Source organism: Phacochoerus africanus, chromosome 11, assembly GCF_016906955.1.
Source record: "Phacochoerus africanus isolate WHEZ1 chromosome 11, ROS_Pafr_v1, whole genome shotgun sequence".
Taxonomy (NCBI): Eukaryota; Metazoa; Chordata; class Mammalia; order Artiodactyla; family Suidae; genus Phacochoerus; species Phacochoerus africanus.
In genome coordinates, this window is record NC_062554.1 from 120990950 (window position 1) to 121005754 (window position 14805).

At 34.3% G+C, this 14805-nt stretch overlaps 1 protein-coding gene across 4 annotated transcripts in view; it reads left to right on the forward strand.

Moving 5' to 3' along the window:
- Nucleotides 1–14805, forward strand: part of CEP350 (centrosomal protein 350) — a 156549-nt gene that overhangs the window by 85711 nt on the left and 56033 nt on the right. For all 4 annotated transcript variants that reach the window (XM_047751751.1, XM_047751753.1, XM_047751752.1 and 1 more), the window contains 2 exons: nt 5984–6130; nt 7861–8018. In XM_047751751.1, coding sequence (XP_047607707.1) covers nt 5984–6130; nt 7861–8018 — 305 coding nt within the window. The remainder of the gene's footprint in view (nt 1–5983; nt 6131–7860; nt 8019–14805) is intronic.

Consider the following 14805-nt stretch of genomic DNA (forward strand, 5'->3'; position numbering starts at 1 on the left):
TATTAACCCCAAACTCCCAGTCCCTCCCACTCCCTCGGCAACCAGTAGTCTATTTTCCAAGTCCATGAGTTTCTTTTCTGTGGAGGGTTCCCTTTTCTCCATACCCTCTCCAGAATTTGTTATTTGTGGATTTACTGATGACCATTCTGACTGGTGTGAGGTAGTATCTCATAGTAGTTTTGATTTGTATTTCTCATTCAGTGATGTTGAGCATTTTTTCATGTGTTTGTTGGCCGTCTGTATATCTTCCTTGGAGAAATCTCTGTTCAGGTCTTTAGCCCATTTTCAATTGGGTTGTTGGCTTTTTTGCTGTTGAGTTGTATAAGTTGTTTGTATATTTTAGAGATTAAGCTCTTGTTGGTTGCATCATTTGAAACTATTTGCTCCCATTCTTTGAGTTGTCTTTGTGGGTTGTTTGTTTGTTTGTTTGTTTTTGTGATTTCCTTTGCTTTACAAAAGCTTGTCATTTTGATTAGGTCCCACTGGTTTATTTTTGCTTTTATTTCTGTTGCTTTTGGAGACTCACCTGAGAAAACATTTGTAAGGTTGATGTCAGAGAATGTTTTGCCTATGTTCTCTTCCAGGAGTTTGATGGTGTCTTGTCTTATATTTAAGCCTTTAAGCCATTTTTGTGCATGGTGTGAAGGTGTGTTCCAGTTTCATTGATTTACATGTCTGTCCAATTTTTTCAGCACCCCTTGCTGAAAAGACTGTCTTTTTCCCATTTTATATTCTTGCCTCCTTTGTCGAAGATTAATTGACCATAGGTGTCTGTGTTTATTTCTGGGCTCTCTGTATTCTGTTCCATTGGTCTCTATGTCTGTTTTGGTACCAGTACCACACTGTCTTGATTACTGTGGCTTTGTAATATTGCCTGAAGTCTGGGAGTTGTGCCTCCTGCTTGGTTTTTGTTCCTTAGGATTGCTTTGGCAATTCTGGGTCTGTTATGGTTCCATATAAATTTTTGGATTGTTTGTTCTAGTTTTGTGGAAAATGTCATGGGTAATTTGATAGGGATTGCATTGACTCTGTAGTTTGCTTTGGTAGTATGGCCATTTTTGTAATATTAATTTTCCAACCCAGGAGCATGGACTATCTTTCCACTTCTTTGCATCCTCTTTAATTTCTTTGATTAATGTTTTATAGTTCTCAGCATATAAGTCTTTTACCTCCTTGGTCAGGTGTATTCCCAGGTATTTGATTTTTTGGGGTGCAATTTTAAAAGGTACTGTATTTTTGTATTCCTTTTCTAATATTTCATAGTTAGTATACAGAAATGCGACTGATTCTGAATGTTAATCTTATATCCTGCTACTTTGCTGAATTCGTTGATCAGTTCGAGTAGTTTGTGGGTTTGAGTCCTTAGGGTTTTCTGTATATAGTATCAGGTCATCTGCACACGGAGACAATTTTACCTCTTCTCTTCCAATTTGGATACCTTTTATTTCTTTTGTTTGTCTGACTGCTGTGGCTAGGACATCCAATACTATATCGAATAACAGTTGTAAGAGTGGGCATCCTTGTCTTGTTCCAGATTTTAGTGGGAAGGCTTTCAGCTTTTCTCCATTGAGTATTACATTTGCTGTGAGTTTGTCATAAATGGTTTTATTATGTTAAGGTATGTTCCCTCTGTACCAACTTTGGTAAGAGTTTTGATCATGAATGGATGTTGGGTTTTGTCAAATGCTTTTTCTGCATCTATTGAGATGATCGTGTGGTTTTGGACTTTTCTTTTGTTAATGTGGTGTACGACGTTGGTTGATTTGCATATGTTGAACCATCCTTTTGAACCTGGGATGAATCCCACTTGGTCGTGGTGTATAATTTTGGTGAATCTTTTATTACATGCCTGTGATAACACTTTCAGTTTTTGTTAGTTTGAGGTTATACTTGTTTTGCCTTCATTTTTTTTACTTCATTTTTGAAGGATATTTTTACTAGGTATAGAATCATTTTCTTTTAGAATTTTTAATATTTTCTATTGTTTATTGCTTTCCATTGTTTTTATGGAGAGGACAGTTGTCTTGATGTTCTTTTGAAGACTACTTTTGAGATTTTTTAAAAGTTGTTTTTTATTTCAAGTGTGCAGCACAGTGACTGAGTTATTCATGTGTATTCTTTTTCAGGTTCTTTTCCTATATAGTTTATTACAAAATATTTAGTATAGTTCTCAGATCTGTTTAGTAGGTCCTAGTTGATTATTTTATATGTAGTATTCTGTATATGTTAACCCCAGCCTCCTAATATATTCCTTCCCCCTCCTTTTTCTTTTTCTTTTTTTTTTTTTAGATTCCACATTTAAGTGATATATGGTATTTGTCTTTGTCTGGCTTATTACTTCACTTAGAATGATAATCTCTAAGTCTATCCATGTTGCATGCAAATGGCATTATTTCATTCTTTTTTACGGCTGAGTAATATTCCTATGTGTGTTTGTGTGTGTGTGTGTATGTATATGTATAAATCACATCTTCTTTATCCATTTATCTGTTGATGAAAATATAGGTTACTTCCATGTCCTGGCTATTGTAAATAGCGCTACAGTGAACATTGGGATGCATGTATCTTCTCAAATTATAGTTTTCTGTGGGTATATGCCCAGGAGTAGGATTGCAAGATCATATGGTAACTCTTGTTCAGTTTTTTGAGGAACCTCCATACTGTTCTCCATAGGGGCTATATCAGTTTACATTCCTACCAATAGTGTAGGAGGGATCCTTTTTCTCCACACCCTCTCCAGCATTTATTACACTTGATCTTAGCCAAAAGGCCAAGAAGTGATCCCAGCATTTATTATTGGTAGGATTTTTGATGATGGCTTAACAGCATATTTCTGTAAGAAAATATAGCACTACAAGAAAAAGAATACATTAAATATCAGGACTGTCCAATCCCATGAAACTGTCCAGTAATGGTAATGTTCTATATCTCGATTATCCAGTGTGGTAGCTATTAGCCACATGTAGCTTTTAAGTACTCATGGATGCTCGTTGTGTTCATTAACCGCTGAACCACAGTGGGAACTCCTGGAATACCATTTTTACTTGAAAGAGTTTAATTCAGAGACAGACTGTGCTCATTCAGTTAGAGTATTTAACAGTCATTTTTTCAAAAATGAACAAAGTGTGCTTGTCACTTAAAAGAAGGCAATTGACAGTATTTGTTACCAATGATAATATTCAAACTTTCAAGCAAATGTCAGATTTTTAAAAAATTTTTACATATTGCATAATAATACTGAAGATTTTTTTGAGATTACAGTGATATTAATAAATGCAATTTGTTAATTCTGTATAATATGTCAACATTTGGAAGATCTGCATAACTCAGTGAACTAAACATTTTCCAAATGACCAATGCATGGTCTTTAAAAAAAAAAAAAAAAATCAAGCCATGGTCAGGGAAGGGATAAATTAGGAGTATGGGACTAATAAATACAAACTACTATACATGAAATAGATAAGCAACAAAGATTTACTATATAGCACAGGAAATGATATTCAATATCTTGTAATACCTTTAATGGGAAATAATCTTGAAAAAAAAAAGTATCACTGAGTTACTTTGCTGTGTCCCTGAAATTAATGTAATGTTGTAAATCAACTATATACTTCAATAAAAAAATTTAAAAATTTAAAACCCTCTAAAAACAAACAAATCAAACCACACAATAAATAGACATATAAACATCTAGATACTATTCTTTCACTAATTTGGGGGGGTTGTTTTAGAAAATATAGTTATTTTCTTAAAAATACGAATAATGCTATGGTATATTCATGAGAGAATGAGAGTGAAAGGGCACATAGTACCTTAGTATTATGAAGATAGTTTGACCCTGAGAGTCTCCAGAAAGGATCTCAGGAGTCCCCAAGGATCCATGGATATTCTAGGGACTGGTGCTTAAAAGGAATTCATACATGTGCCCAAGAAGACAAAGAGTATAAGGCTGTTGATTGTAGCATTGTTTGTAATAGTAGACAACAACCTTTTCTAACCATATGGGTAATAGATAAATGAAATACATATACATCCAGTGTAATTTTATGCAGCATTTAGGCAATGTTTAGCAAATAAAACAAGATTGAAAATAAGTACGTATCGTATTATTTATAAAATATTTTATTTTTTTATTTTTTTAGTCTTTTTGCTATTTCTTGGGCCGCTCCCGCGGCATATGGAGGTTCCCAGGCTAGGGGTCGAATCGAAGCTGTAGCCACCGGCCTACGCCAGAGCCACAGCAACGCGGGATCCAAGCCGCGTCTGCAACCTACACCACAGCTCATGGCAACGCCGGATCGTTAACCCACTGAGCAAGGGTAGGGACCGAACCCGCAACCTCATGGTTCCTAGTCGGATTCGTTAACCACTGCGCCACAACGGGAACTCCTATTTATGAAATATTTTAAAACATACAAACCAAATAGTATATATATATTTACAGGTAAGTACAAATATTTGTAGAAGAATTTTAAAAGAATGTCCTGGAAGGATATGTACCATGATAGTGGTTACCTCTACGGAGTCGGGGTAGATGGTTGCAGACTGGTGTTATCTGTAATGTTTATTTCTTTACCAAATTAAAAACTAGGTGAAAATATGACAGAATATTAACAGTTGTTAATTTGGGATTTTAGAAATTAGATGTTTATTGCACTCTTTTTGATAGTTTCAGAAATCAAACATGATTAAAAGAAATTATAAGTAGCAAGTTATTTATATCTGTATTATGCTTACTTTATTGACAAGAAAACAGATTACTACAAACTTATGAAAACAAAAATAGTCTGTTAAATTTTAACCATCATTAACAGTGAAATTTATCATTTTTTGCCTACTTAATTAGCAAGAGAAAACAGTAATAACCTGTGTGGAAAATTTGGTGCAATGTAATCTTAAATTTTCTGGTGTCATTTTATGTGGATAAAATTTCTTTTTGAAAGCAATTTTTTGAACTTTTTTTTTCTTTTTATGGCTGTATCCGTGGCATATGGAAGTTCCTGGGCCAGAGGTCAAATCAGAGCTGCAGCTGCAGGCCCACACCACTACCACAGCAACACTGGATCTGAATTACATCTGCAACCTATGCTGCAGCTTGTGGCAATGCCTAATCCTTAACCTGTTGAGCGAGGCCAGGGATCAAACCCTTATTCTCAACGGAGGCCATGTTGAGTCCTTAACCTGCTGAACCACAACTAGAACTCCTATTTTAAGGGCGTTGAAATGATATTCTCTTTGACTTGTTCATCCTAGTTTCTGGAGTCTCTCCTAAAGAACTGATCTATAGTATGAAACAATTATAGGTATAAAAGCATTATTTGGGATGGAGTTTAGCAACAGAATAATGGTTACATTAATTAGTTTACTTGTTATGCAGTTTTTAAACAAATAAGTGTAAAGGCTGAATGGCACTATGAAAAAATATGAAGGGTATGTTAAGTTTTGAAAGGAGATATGAAATTATCTGTCTGTTGTAGTTATAATGAAGTGATTGTGGGGAGGTCCTGTTGGGGTTCAGCAGTAACAAGCCTGACTAGTATCCATGAGGATGCTGGTTTGATTCCTGGCCCCAATCCGTGGGTTAAGGATCTGGTGTTGCCGTGAGCTGTGGTGTAGGTCGCAGGCGAGGCTCAGATCCTGCATTGGTGTGGCTGTGGTAGAGTCCAGCAGCTGCTGCTCTGATTCGACCCCTAGCATAGGAACCTCTGTATGCTGCACATGTGTGCCTAAATAAATAAATAAATAAATAAAAATAATAAAAGCCAAAAAAATTAAGGAATCATATTAAATTATTTTAGAGCAATGGAGTTAACATGACTTTTTCTCTCCTTCACTGCTTAAAAATTTTCATTGTTACTTGTATCTTGAAATGCTATATATGTTTATTTTTGATATATATGATGATTTGAGTTTCTTTTTAAAATATTACTTTGGACCAGTCTTAAACAAATTTCAATCCCTCTCCTAACTCTTTAAACCTTAGGCGGAAATTAAACGTCTTCAAGAAGCCAATAAGGCAGCTCGGAAGGAAAGACAACTTATTCTTAAACAGCAGGAAGAGATTGAAAGGATCCGACAAACCACCATAAAACTACAGGAGAAGTTGAAGTCTGCGGGGGAGAATAAATTGGTAAATTACAAAAAATTATTCTTAGTTTGTTTTCTGCATCATGTTTGTTGGTAATACCTAACCCTACCTCATCTTCTCATATGATGGGTATTTTCATTTTAGCACTATGATACAGCAATGCCCCAGGTTAAAATTCTGTGTATTTGCCTTTATGTAAAGTGAGAAGTTTTTTTTTTTTCCCCATAGAATATTCAAGTTTTAAAGGGACACTTAGCTTATGTATGTTTAATTTTTTTTTCCATTTATATACTTAGTTGGGATAGAGAGTCTTGGTTTTGTTTATCAATCCAAATATATGCCTCAGAATTAATGGGAGAGATTATTTTTGCTCTTTATAGAGTACTTATTTGAGCTGTCTAATGTAATGATAAAAGGTTCAAAGGAGATATTCAGACAAAAACAAAATTTGGACCTATTCTGAAATACTATAAAGTGCCAGTATAGTGTTGGAAAACCCAGACCATATAGCAATATAGGTAAATAAATCTCTAATATTCACTGATTTGCTTTTTCAAATACAGTTTAAATTTTGAGACAGTCTCAAATTTATAGAAAATTTCAAACACAGTACCAAGAACTGTGTTGCCAACAAATTAAAATTGACACATTCCTACTCTTTAATCTAAAACACTGTTGAAGTTTCTCCAATCATCACAATAATATTCCTTATATCAAAAGGAAGTTCAGAAGCACATATTGCATTTAGTTTTCATATATGTTTAGTCTCTTTCAGTCTTGAAATGTTCCTTGACTCTCATTACCTTCACACTGTGGAAGATTACATGCCAGATATTTTGTAGAATGTTCTTCAAGTTGGATTTGTCTGATGTTTCCTCGTAATTAGATTCATGTTGTGCATCTTTGGCAGGAATATCACAGAAGTGCTGCTGTGTTCATCTCTGCATTTGATCAGGTGGCACCTGACTTTGAGTTATCCCATTACTGGTGATATTGACTCTATCACTTGATTAAAGTGGCGTCTGTGATACTTTTTTGTATAGTTACTCTTTCTCTTTGTGATTAATGAGTACTTTGCATGGAGGTATTTTGAGACTATATAAATTCTGTTATTCATCAAACTTTATTCTTTATATCAGTATGGACTCACAGATTCCTATTTTACTCAGCATTATAAAATGTTACTATCATTATTTGTTTTGATGCTCACAAATTATCCCAAATTGAGCCATTAGGAGCCTCTTCAAGCAGGTTTTGGTGTCCTTTTGGCATGTATCCATCAGTCTTTGAGCACTTCCATGTTTTTTGGAACAAGCTGTTTCAGGGTTATCTATCTTTTACTTTCCCTGCCTCAGCCTTGGAATCAGCTGTTTCTCTAAGAAGGATAGTTTTTTTTGAAATTATTAATATATTTATTTGGCAATACCCACATCATACCAATGACCCAGGCCACTGCAATGACAATGCCAGATCCTTAACCCACTGCGTCACAAGGGAACTCCCAGGATAGTTATTTAGAAATCAAGATCTAATGGTAGGCATGCTCATTGCTATTAAGATTTTGTTTCTTCTAAGCAACAAATCTAGGTGTAAGTACACATGTATACATTTTACCTATGTGATATAATTTTGTCCTTTAAGTAATATCTTAATTTCAGCTATTTTACCAATATTTTTTAAAGGTAAATTCATTTTGAAAATACAGTGTTTAAATCAGTTTAAGATCTTAAATTCCAGTAAAATTATAACACTTTACCCCTTTTTGTTTGCAGGACTCTCACAGCGAAGATGATACAAAGGATAATAAGGCCACTAGTCCTGGTCCAACTGACTTGGAGACCCGCAGTCCTTCCCCCATATCAATCTCCAGCAGTGAAACTAGCAGCATTATGCAGAAACTGAAGAAAATGAGAAGCCGCATGGATGAAAAGTAATTCATTTTATAAATATATCCTGTTTACACTGAAAGCAACAAATAATATAGTATTTTATGGATTCAGTTGCATTTTAGCATAGTTATTAGATCAACCTAGAAGTCAATAACTGTAGACCTTCCTTATAAAACAAATTTTCTTGATTTTAAATACAGCCATATTTCTTATTCTAAAAACCCAAGTCATATTTGCACATATACCCATGAGAGTGTTTTCTTTCATTAAAATTTATTTAATTTTATTATTACTATTATTATTATTTTTAGTCCTTTGTCTTTTTAGGGCTGCACCTGCCACATATGGTGGTTCCCGGGCTAGGAGTCAAATCAGAGCTGTTGCTGCTGTTCTATGCCATAGCCACAGCAATGCCAAATCTGAGCTGCATCTGTAACCTATACCACAGTTCACGGCAACACCAGATCCTTAACCCACTAAAGGAGGCCAGGAATCGAACCTACAACCTGATGGTTCCTAGACAGACTCATTTCCACTGTGTCACAATGGGAACTCCCTTTAAAATTTATAAGTGACTATGAAATTTTTATCCTCTCTGAAATCTGGATATGTCTGTTGACTTGGGGGAGCAATTTAATTGTATATTTTGAAGTATTGTCCTGTGATTCTCTGACAACTTTCAGGCTTATTCAAGTAGAAGAGTGAAATTTTAACCTTATGAGTGGATTTGAATTGCTCAACTGAAACCAGGAAGTCTGAAATTCTCCTGGGCTGGTGAATGATTTGGCAGTCTACCATTCTTATAAAACATTGCAAAGTATTATTTTTTAAAAGCTCTTAAAGAAAGTTACTCCTGGAGTTTCCTTTTGGCAAAGCAGGTTAAGGATCTGGCAGTTGTCACTGCAGTGGGTTGGGTCACTGCTTTGGTGTGGGTTTGATCCCTGGCCTGTGAACTTCTGCATGCTGCAGGTGCTGTGGAAAAAAAAGAAAGCTCCTTCACCTTTGACCATACAGGATGACCTTTACATGAGAGTTTACTCCCTTGCATGTACATTTAATTAAATATGCTTGTAAAGCAGCTTGTTAGTGGACTATTCTCTACTTTCTTTAAATATGCAAGAGAGGTTCATTACAATTTTTGTTGATTGCTACTCTATTTTAGGTTAGCAATTTGAACCACACATTGAACTTAAGTCTGTACCTTGATATTCTTTAGCAATATACTACTTACCACCAAATTTAATAATACTCTATATGTGACATCAGCCTGTGATTTAATTAGTTCCTGAATAGTCAAGCAGTTAAAAGTCAAAGCTTACTTATCAGAGGTACAGTGTTGTACACTGGCACTTCATTGCTTAATTGAAATTGCATTTCAGTAACTTAAAATTAGCATTTTATAACTTAAAAATACCTAAATTGATTGTAAGAATAAATTTTAAAATAGAAATACAAATTTTTGAAATAAAAAATATAAGGGAGTGAACACTGAATACTTGTAAATATTAAGTATTCATTTTGTATGATATTCATGGGATAGACCAATTAAGGCTTATTCAATTAGGAATTCTTTCTTCCTTCCCTGATAACATTTTCCAGTAGCCTATGTGGGCATACTGGATTGCCCCAAGGATCTTTGAATTTAGAATAATCTATTTTACAGATTTTCATAATTGATTTGACATTTTATATCTACCTCTTAATGTCTTTGGATCATAAATGCTGGTGAAAAGACAGCTTCAGGAGTTCCCGTTGTGGCGCAGTGGTTAACGAATCCGACTAGGAACCATGAGGTTGCGGGTTCGATCCCTGCCCTTGCTCAGTGGGTTAATGATCTGGTGTTGCCGTGAGCTGTGGTGTGGGTTGCAGACGCGGCTCGGATCCCACGTGCTGTGGCTCTGGCGTAGGCTGGCAGCTCAGCTCCGATTCAACCCCTAGCCTGGGAGCCTCCCATATGCTGAGGGAGTGGCCCAAGAAATGGCAAAAAGACAAAAAAAAAAAAAGAAAAGACAGCTTCAGGGGAAATTTCTGCATTGATTCTTTGTCTATACCAGTAAGATCTTCATTGCTAGTCTTTATGAATAATATTCTAATAATTTAATCACATCTGTAGAAGGAACTTGCTAAATCCTAGTCTGTGAGATTAGTCAGTTTATGTGGTGTTTATTTCAGATTTGGTTAAAGCTTTAACAGTCCTAAATAACAAATAAAAGGTTGAATTATTGACTTTGTTTTAAATTTTGTTATTTTATCAGAATCCAAAATACTAAACACCTAGACTTTTTGTATCATTGCTGTATTTTAGTCAACTACTGCAGTAAGCTTTTGAGAAATTTGTCAAAGAGAATAGGCCTTGAAACATTCAGTGACTTCTTGATTTGTTGTTTGAAACTTTGCAGTTGTGTTTGTGGTAGAGAGTGGGTAAGAATAGAGGTTTCAGAGAAATTAGTTTTAATGTTTGGAAGATGATGCTGAAATTTGAGAATGAACTGGAGTATTTTCCAGTATTAGCAATGCATTAAAAAGGAAGATTACTGTTAGGTACCTAAAATATATATATATATATGTATCTCCAGAACAAAGTACAGTTGATCTTGTAACATGGGTAGGGGGGAGGGTGTGTGCTGAAAGTGCCAACCTTCCACGTAGTTGAAAATGCACCTGTAACATGTAGTTGGCCCTCCATGTTCATGGTTCCTCTATATATGTGGTTCCTCTGTATTTGCAGTTCTACATCTGCAGATTCAACCAACCACAGATCATTTAGTATTTACTATTGACATGGTCCTGTGCACTTCAACCCCCGTTCAAACCCCTGTTCAAGGGTGAACTGTAATGTGAAAACTAGTTTTTGAATACCATTCAGATTACCAAAGCTTTAGAGTTAGATATCCTTCAAGAATGTTGGAATGTCAGCTCAGTAAATAGAGCGAGTTAATTTTGTAGTCATTTGCTACGGTAGGCAACAATAATAAAATCACTTGAGCCTTTGCTATTAGACACTATTATTCTGTAGATTAGCAAAGGTGATCTTATAAAAGATTACTATTTTATTAATATAAAATACCTGGAAGGAGTCATCTTTCTCACTAAGTTTAGTTAACTTTTGGGGGAACTTTTTCATTGTATATTACTATTTATTGTTAGCTCTGAAGCTTGATTTTGTAATAAGTTCTTCTGAAGTAATCAAACTATTCTTGGCTATAATGAAAGATAAGATTTCCTTCTGTAATGTTTCACTGGAACAACAATGCCTTTTTTTAAATTTGAATTTCTAATCTCTGGCTTTTCTTGAACTCTACTGAGTTGACATCTTAGAAATAGTTTCCATGTCTCAGGATGGTGAAAAGCAAAAGAAATTTAAACTATGAAAGAGGTTAGTAATAGTGAAAATATGTTCACAGAAGCCACAGACTGAATAGACCTCAGTATTTTGATAATTATTGGTAAATGAAAATTGAATTTTATTTACTGTTGTGAGGGGCATTGTTTACAGTATAAAGTGGATCACCTATAATTAAACAGATATTCATGGGAAAAAAAAAAACATGCAATTGAGTTTTCCTGTTGTGTTGCCAATTCTACTTTAGGAACATTATTTACCAAGCAAATGAAACACTGAAAGAATAGTGTTATCTTCCACTTTAAGTGTTAAAATAGGACACAGTGCATTTTTTTCTTTCATTTATTAATAGAAGCTTGTTCTTCTATATTATTTATTAATTATTTATTGGGAAATGTGTGCCTATGCTAGGCTGCAAGGGATATGAAGATCAATCAAACATAAAACCATGTCCTTGAAGAGCTTATATTGTAGATGGAAAAAAGAACAAATAGCGGGTTCCTTTAGAGAAGTATGTATAAATCCATTGCTTAGGAAGATCAGAAAAGGAAGAAATTTTTACTGAAAAGAGTATATCAAGGAAATTTTCATGAATGATTGTCCAAAGAGTTAAAAACCCTTTGGGTTTGCTAGTGAAGAATTTGCTATTCCATTAAAGAAGACATTTTTATTAGAATTTCAAGTAATATAATAAATATCAATGCCTTAAATTAGAAATGTAATTTTCTTAGACTAAGTGTGGTGGATGAATAAACCCTGATAGTCTAATAATGTGCTTTTATTTTCTTCCTAGACTGGGGATAATGTACCTGTATTATTTTATTTAAGTATATGCAAATTATTACACAATTTAAAGTAATAGAATAGATTTTGCTGTGGAAAAATAGATTGCATTTTCTTTTAGGTTAGTACTTATCCATATCCTCATTTATCTTCCTTCTAATGTATTCTAATTGGAGCTACAGCTGCCAGCCTACACCAGAGCCATAGCAACGGTAGATCCGAGCCAATATTCAACTTACACCACTGCTCACAGCAACACCACACATCCTTAACCCACTGAGCGAAGCCAGGGAGAACCCATGTCCTCATGGACACTGGTCTGATTTATTACCGCTGTGCCATGACAGGAACTCCTACTTTTAATTTCTTAAACTTTAACATTATAGGAACATAATTATTTTCATACTAGATTAAATCTATCATATATCTAATCCTAGTCTAGTCTTCTGTTACTATCACAGTTCTCCGTGGAGAATGCCTTGATAACTACCATAAAGTGAATTAGTAACATTTTCTGTTCATAGGCCTTTATTCACAAATTGTGTTTTTTATTTGTATAGCACCTTGAAGGATTGTTTACTCTGGTGTGAAGTACTACTGCTTCTTTTATCTCAATTTTATTCATCTTTTTAAGAAAACTCTTAGTTTCTAGAATGCATGTATATTAAATAAGGAACGTGTGTTTCTGGGAAGAAGTTCCAACTTTAAGTTAAACTTGTCTTATACTATTTCTTAAACTAGTTTTTTAGCCATTTTTTTGTTGTTCGTTTCTAACCCAAAACTTTTAAATGCTTAAACCTCATAAATTAGAAGTAAAAAATCAATATTTGTTCTACTAGAGAAAATTATTATTCTCTATGTTGGGATGGACAAAAAAAATTAATTTTTTTTACAGTTTATTTCATATGTTCCAATATTCTATTCTTTGTACTAGGTCACGCATGCATTTAGCTGTTACATACTTAAGAGGGTGGGTGATATTTGAATGTTATGAATATATTTTTTGGACCCTTTTCCAAATAGACTTGTTTTTGATAATATTTTGATAATTGACATCAAAATAAGTTTATTATACATTCATAAAGAATGGCAAGGAAGATTTCAGTGTCTTATTGAAATTTGGCAAAATTGTTTTTCTTTAAACTTCAGTGTAGAAAATCAAGGCAATCCAGACCTGAGAGGGAGAGAGAAGGGGGAGCCAGGGGAGAGTATGTGTATGTGTGTATATGTGGTCTGTGTGGAAGTAAACAAAGGGGAGGTGAAATATTAAGTGGTATGTGGGGAAGCAGACACTGAAAAGTCTGTTATCTAAAGATACATAGTCAAGATTCTACATACTTTTTAAAATCCAAATGAGTGACTAGATTTATACCTGGATTTTTCTCATTTCTCTGACTTACTGATATTATTCCTTGCCCTTCCAAGGCAATAAATGTTGCCTTGATCTGCAAGTTACTGTTGTGTGCATGTGAACAGGAGCATGCTCTGTCAAAGAGAGTTAACCTTTCCAAAGCTATTGCTAGACTTATTTATCCTTCCATACGTAAAATGATCTATTTACTGTTTAAAAAGAAGAGAAACTATTGGTTTTTTCCCCAATTTTTAAAATTTAACATATGGGAATTCTTTTGCTTTTAACCTTTTGATTGATTGAACTATCAATGGCATGATTTAAAAATTTTTTTATTACTGATAATATTTATTGGGAATAGCTTAGTTTATTCTTAATTATGCATCCTGGTATTTTGTAGACTGGGTATTGTATTTCATTATTATTATTATTGTTGTTGTTGTTTAAGTGGGCCTTTGTTAAATGTAAAGCAGCAATACCTTCAGTAGGTCCTGTTGACAGTAAGTTTTATGTTGTAGAGGTGAACAAGGTACTTTTACTATAAATAAATCTTCTAAAAAAACTATATTACTATTTTTAAGCTAGATTATGATGGTAAGGTGAAGTAAGGCAAATGTATCGCTTTTAAAATTTAAATTCAAGCTTAAAATATATGACAAGATACAGATATAAAAATCACTTGTTCAAGATTACGTGTGTATAGAATTGCCGATGTGCTAGGTTCATGGCCATAATTGTTGTACTCTATGTTAAAGCTTATGAGAAAACTTGTTTAGCTCCATATTCTACTTCTCATTACTTTACTCACAAACAAATAAATTACCCGAAGTGTAGATAATGGTTCAATAACAGGAGAACGGCATGTTTATTCAGATATCATTGGTAAGCTCTATAAAAATACATGTTTTATATTTCACACAAAGTGTAACACTTGCTTTAACTGAGTAGCTTATAATGTTATTCAGGAAGCATATTAAAAGTTCTTCACTCAGCTCTTATGCTTTCCCTTTCTCATTCTTTGCCTCTTGATCTCTTGGTTTTAAAATCTTCCTCCTTATTTTGTAGACACTGCTCTCCTGTTCACTACTTCTTCTCTGTCTTTACGTCTCATCACTGGGCCTCTCTCAGTGTCTGTTTTCCCAACCTTCATCCCAAATTCCAGCTGTATATCTACAACCAGTTGGTCAGGTAACTTTGCACCTTTTTCAGTGCACTCTTTGATAGAGCATGCTCTGTTCTTTTTGTTTGTTTTGGTTGCTTTTTTTTCTTTCTTTCTTTCTTTCTTTTCAACAGCCTACAGGCCCCTTGTCAAACGTCCCATAGATTTTACCTTTTTGTTTCCACATTTATT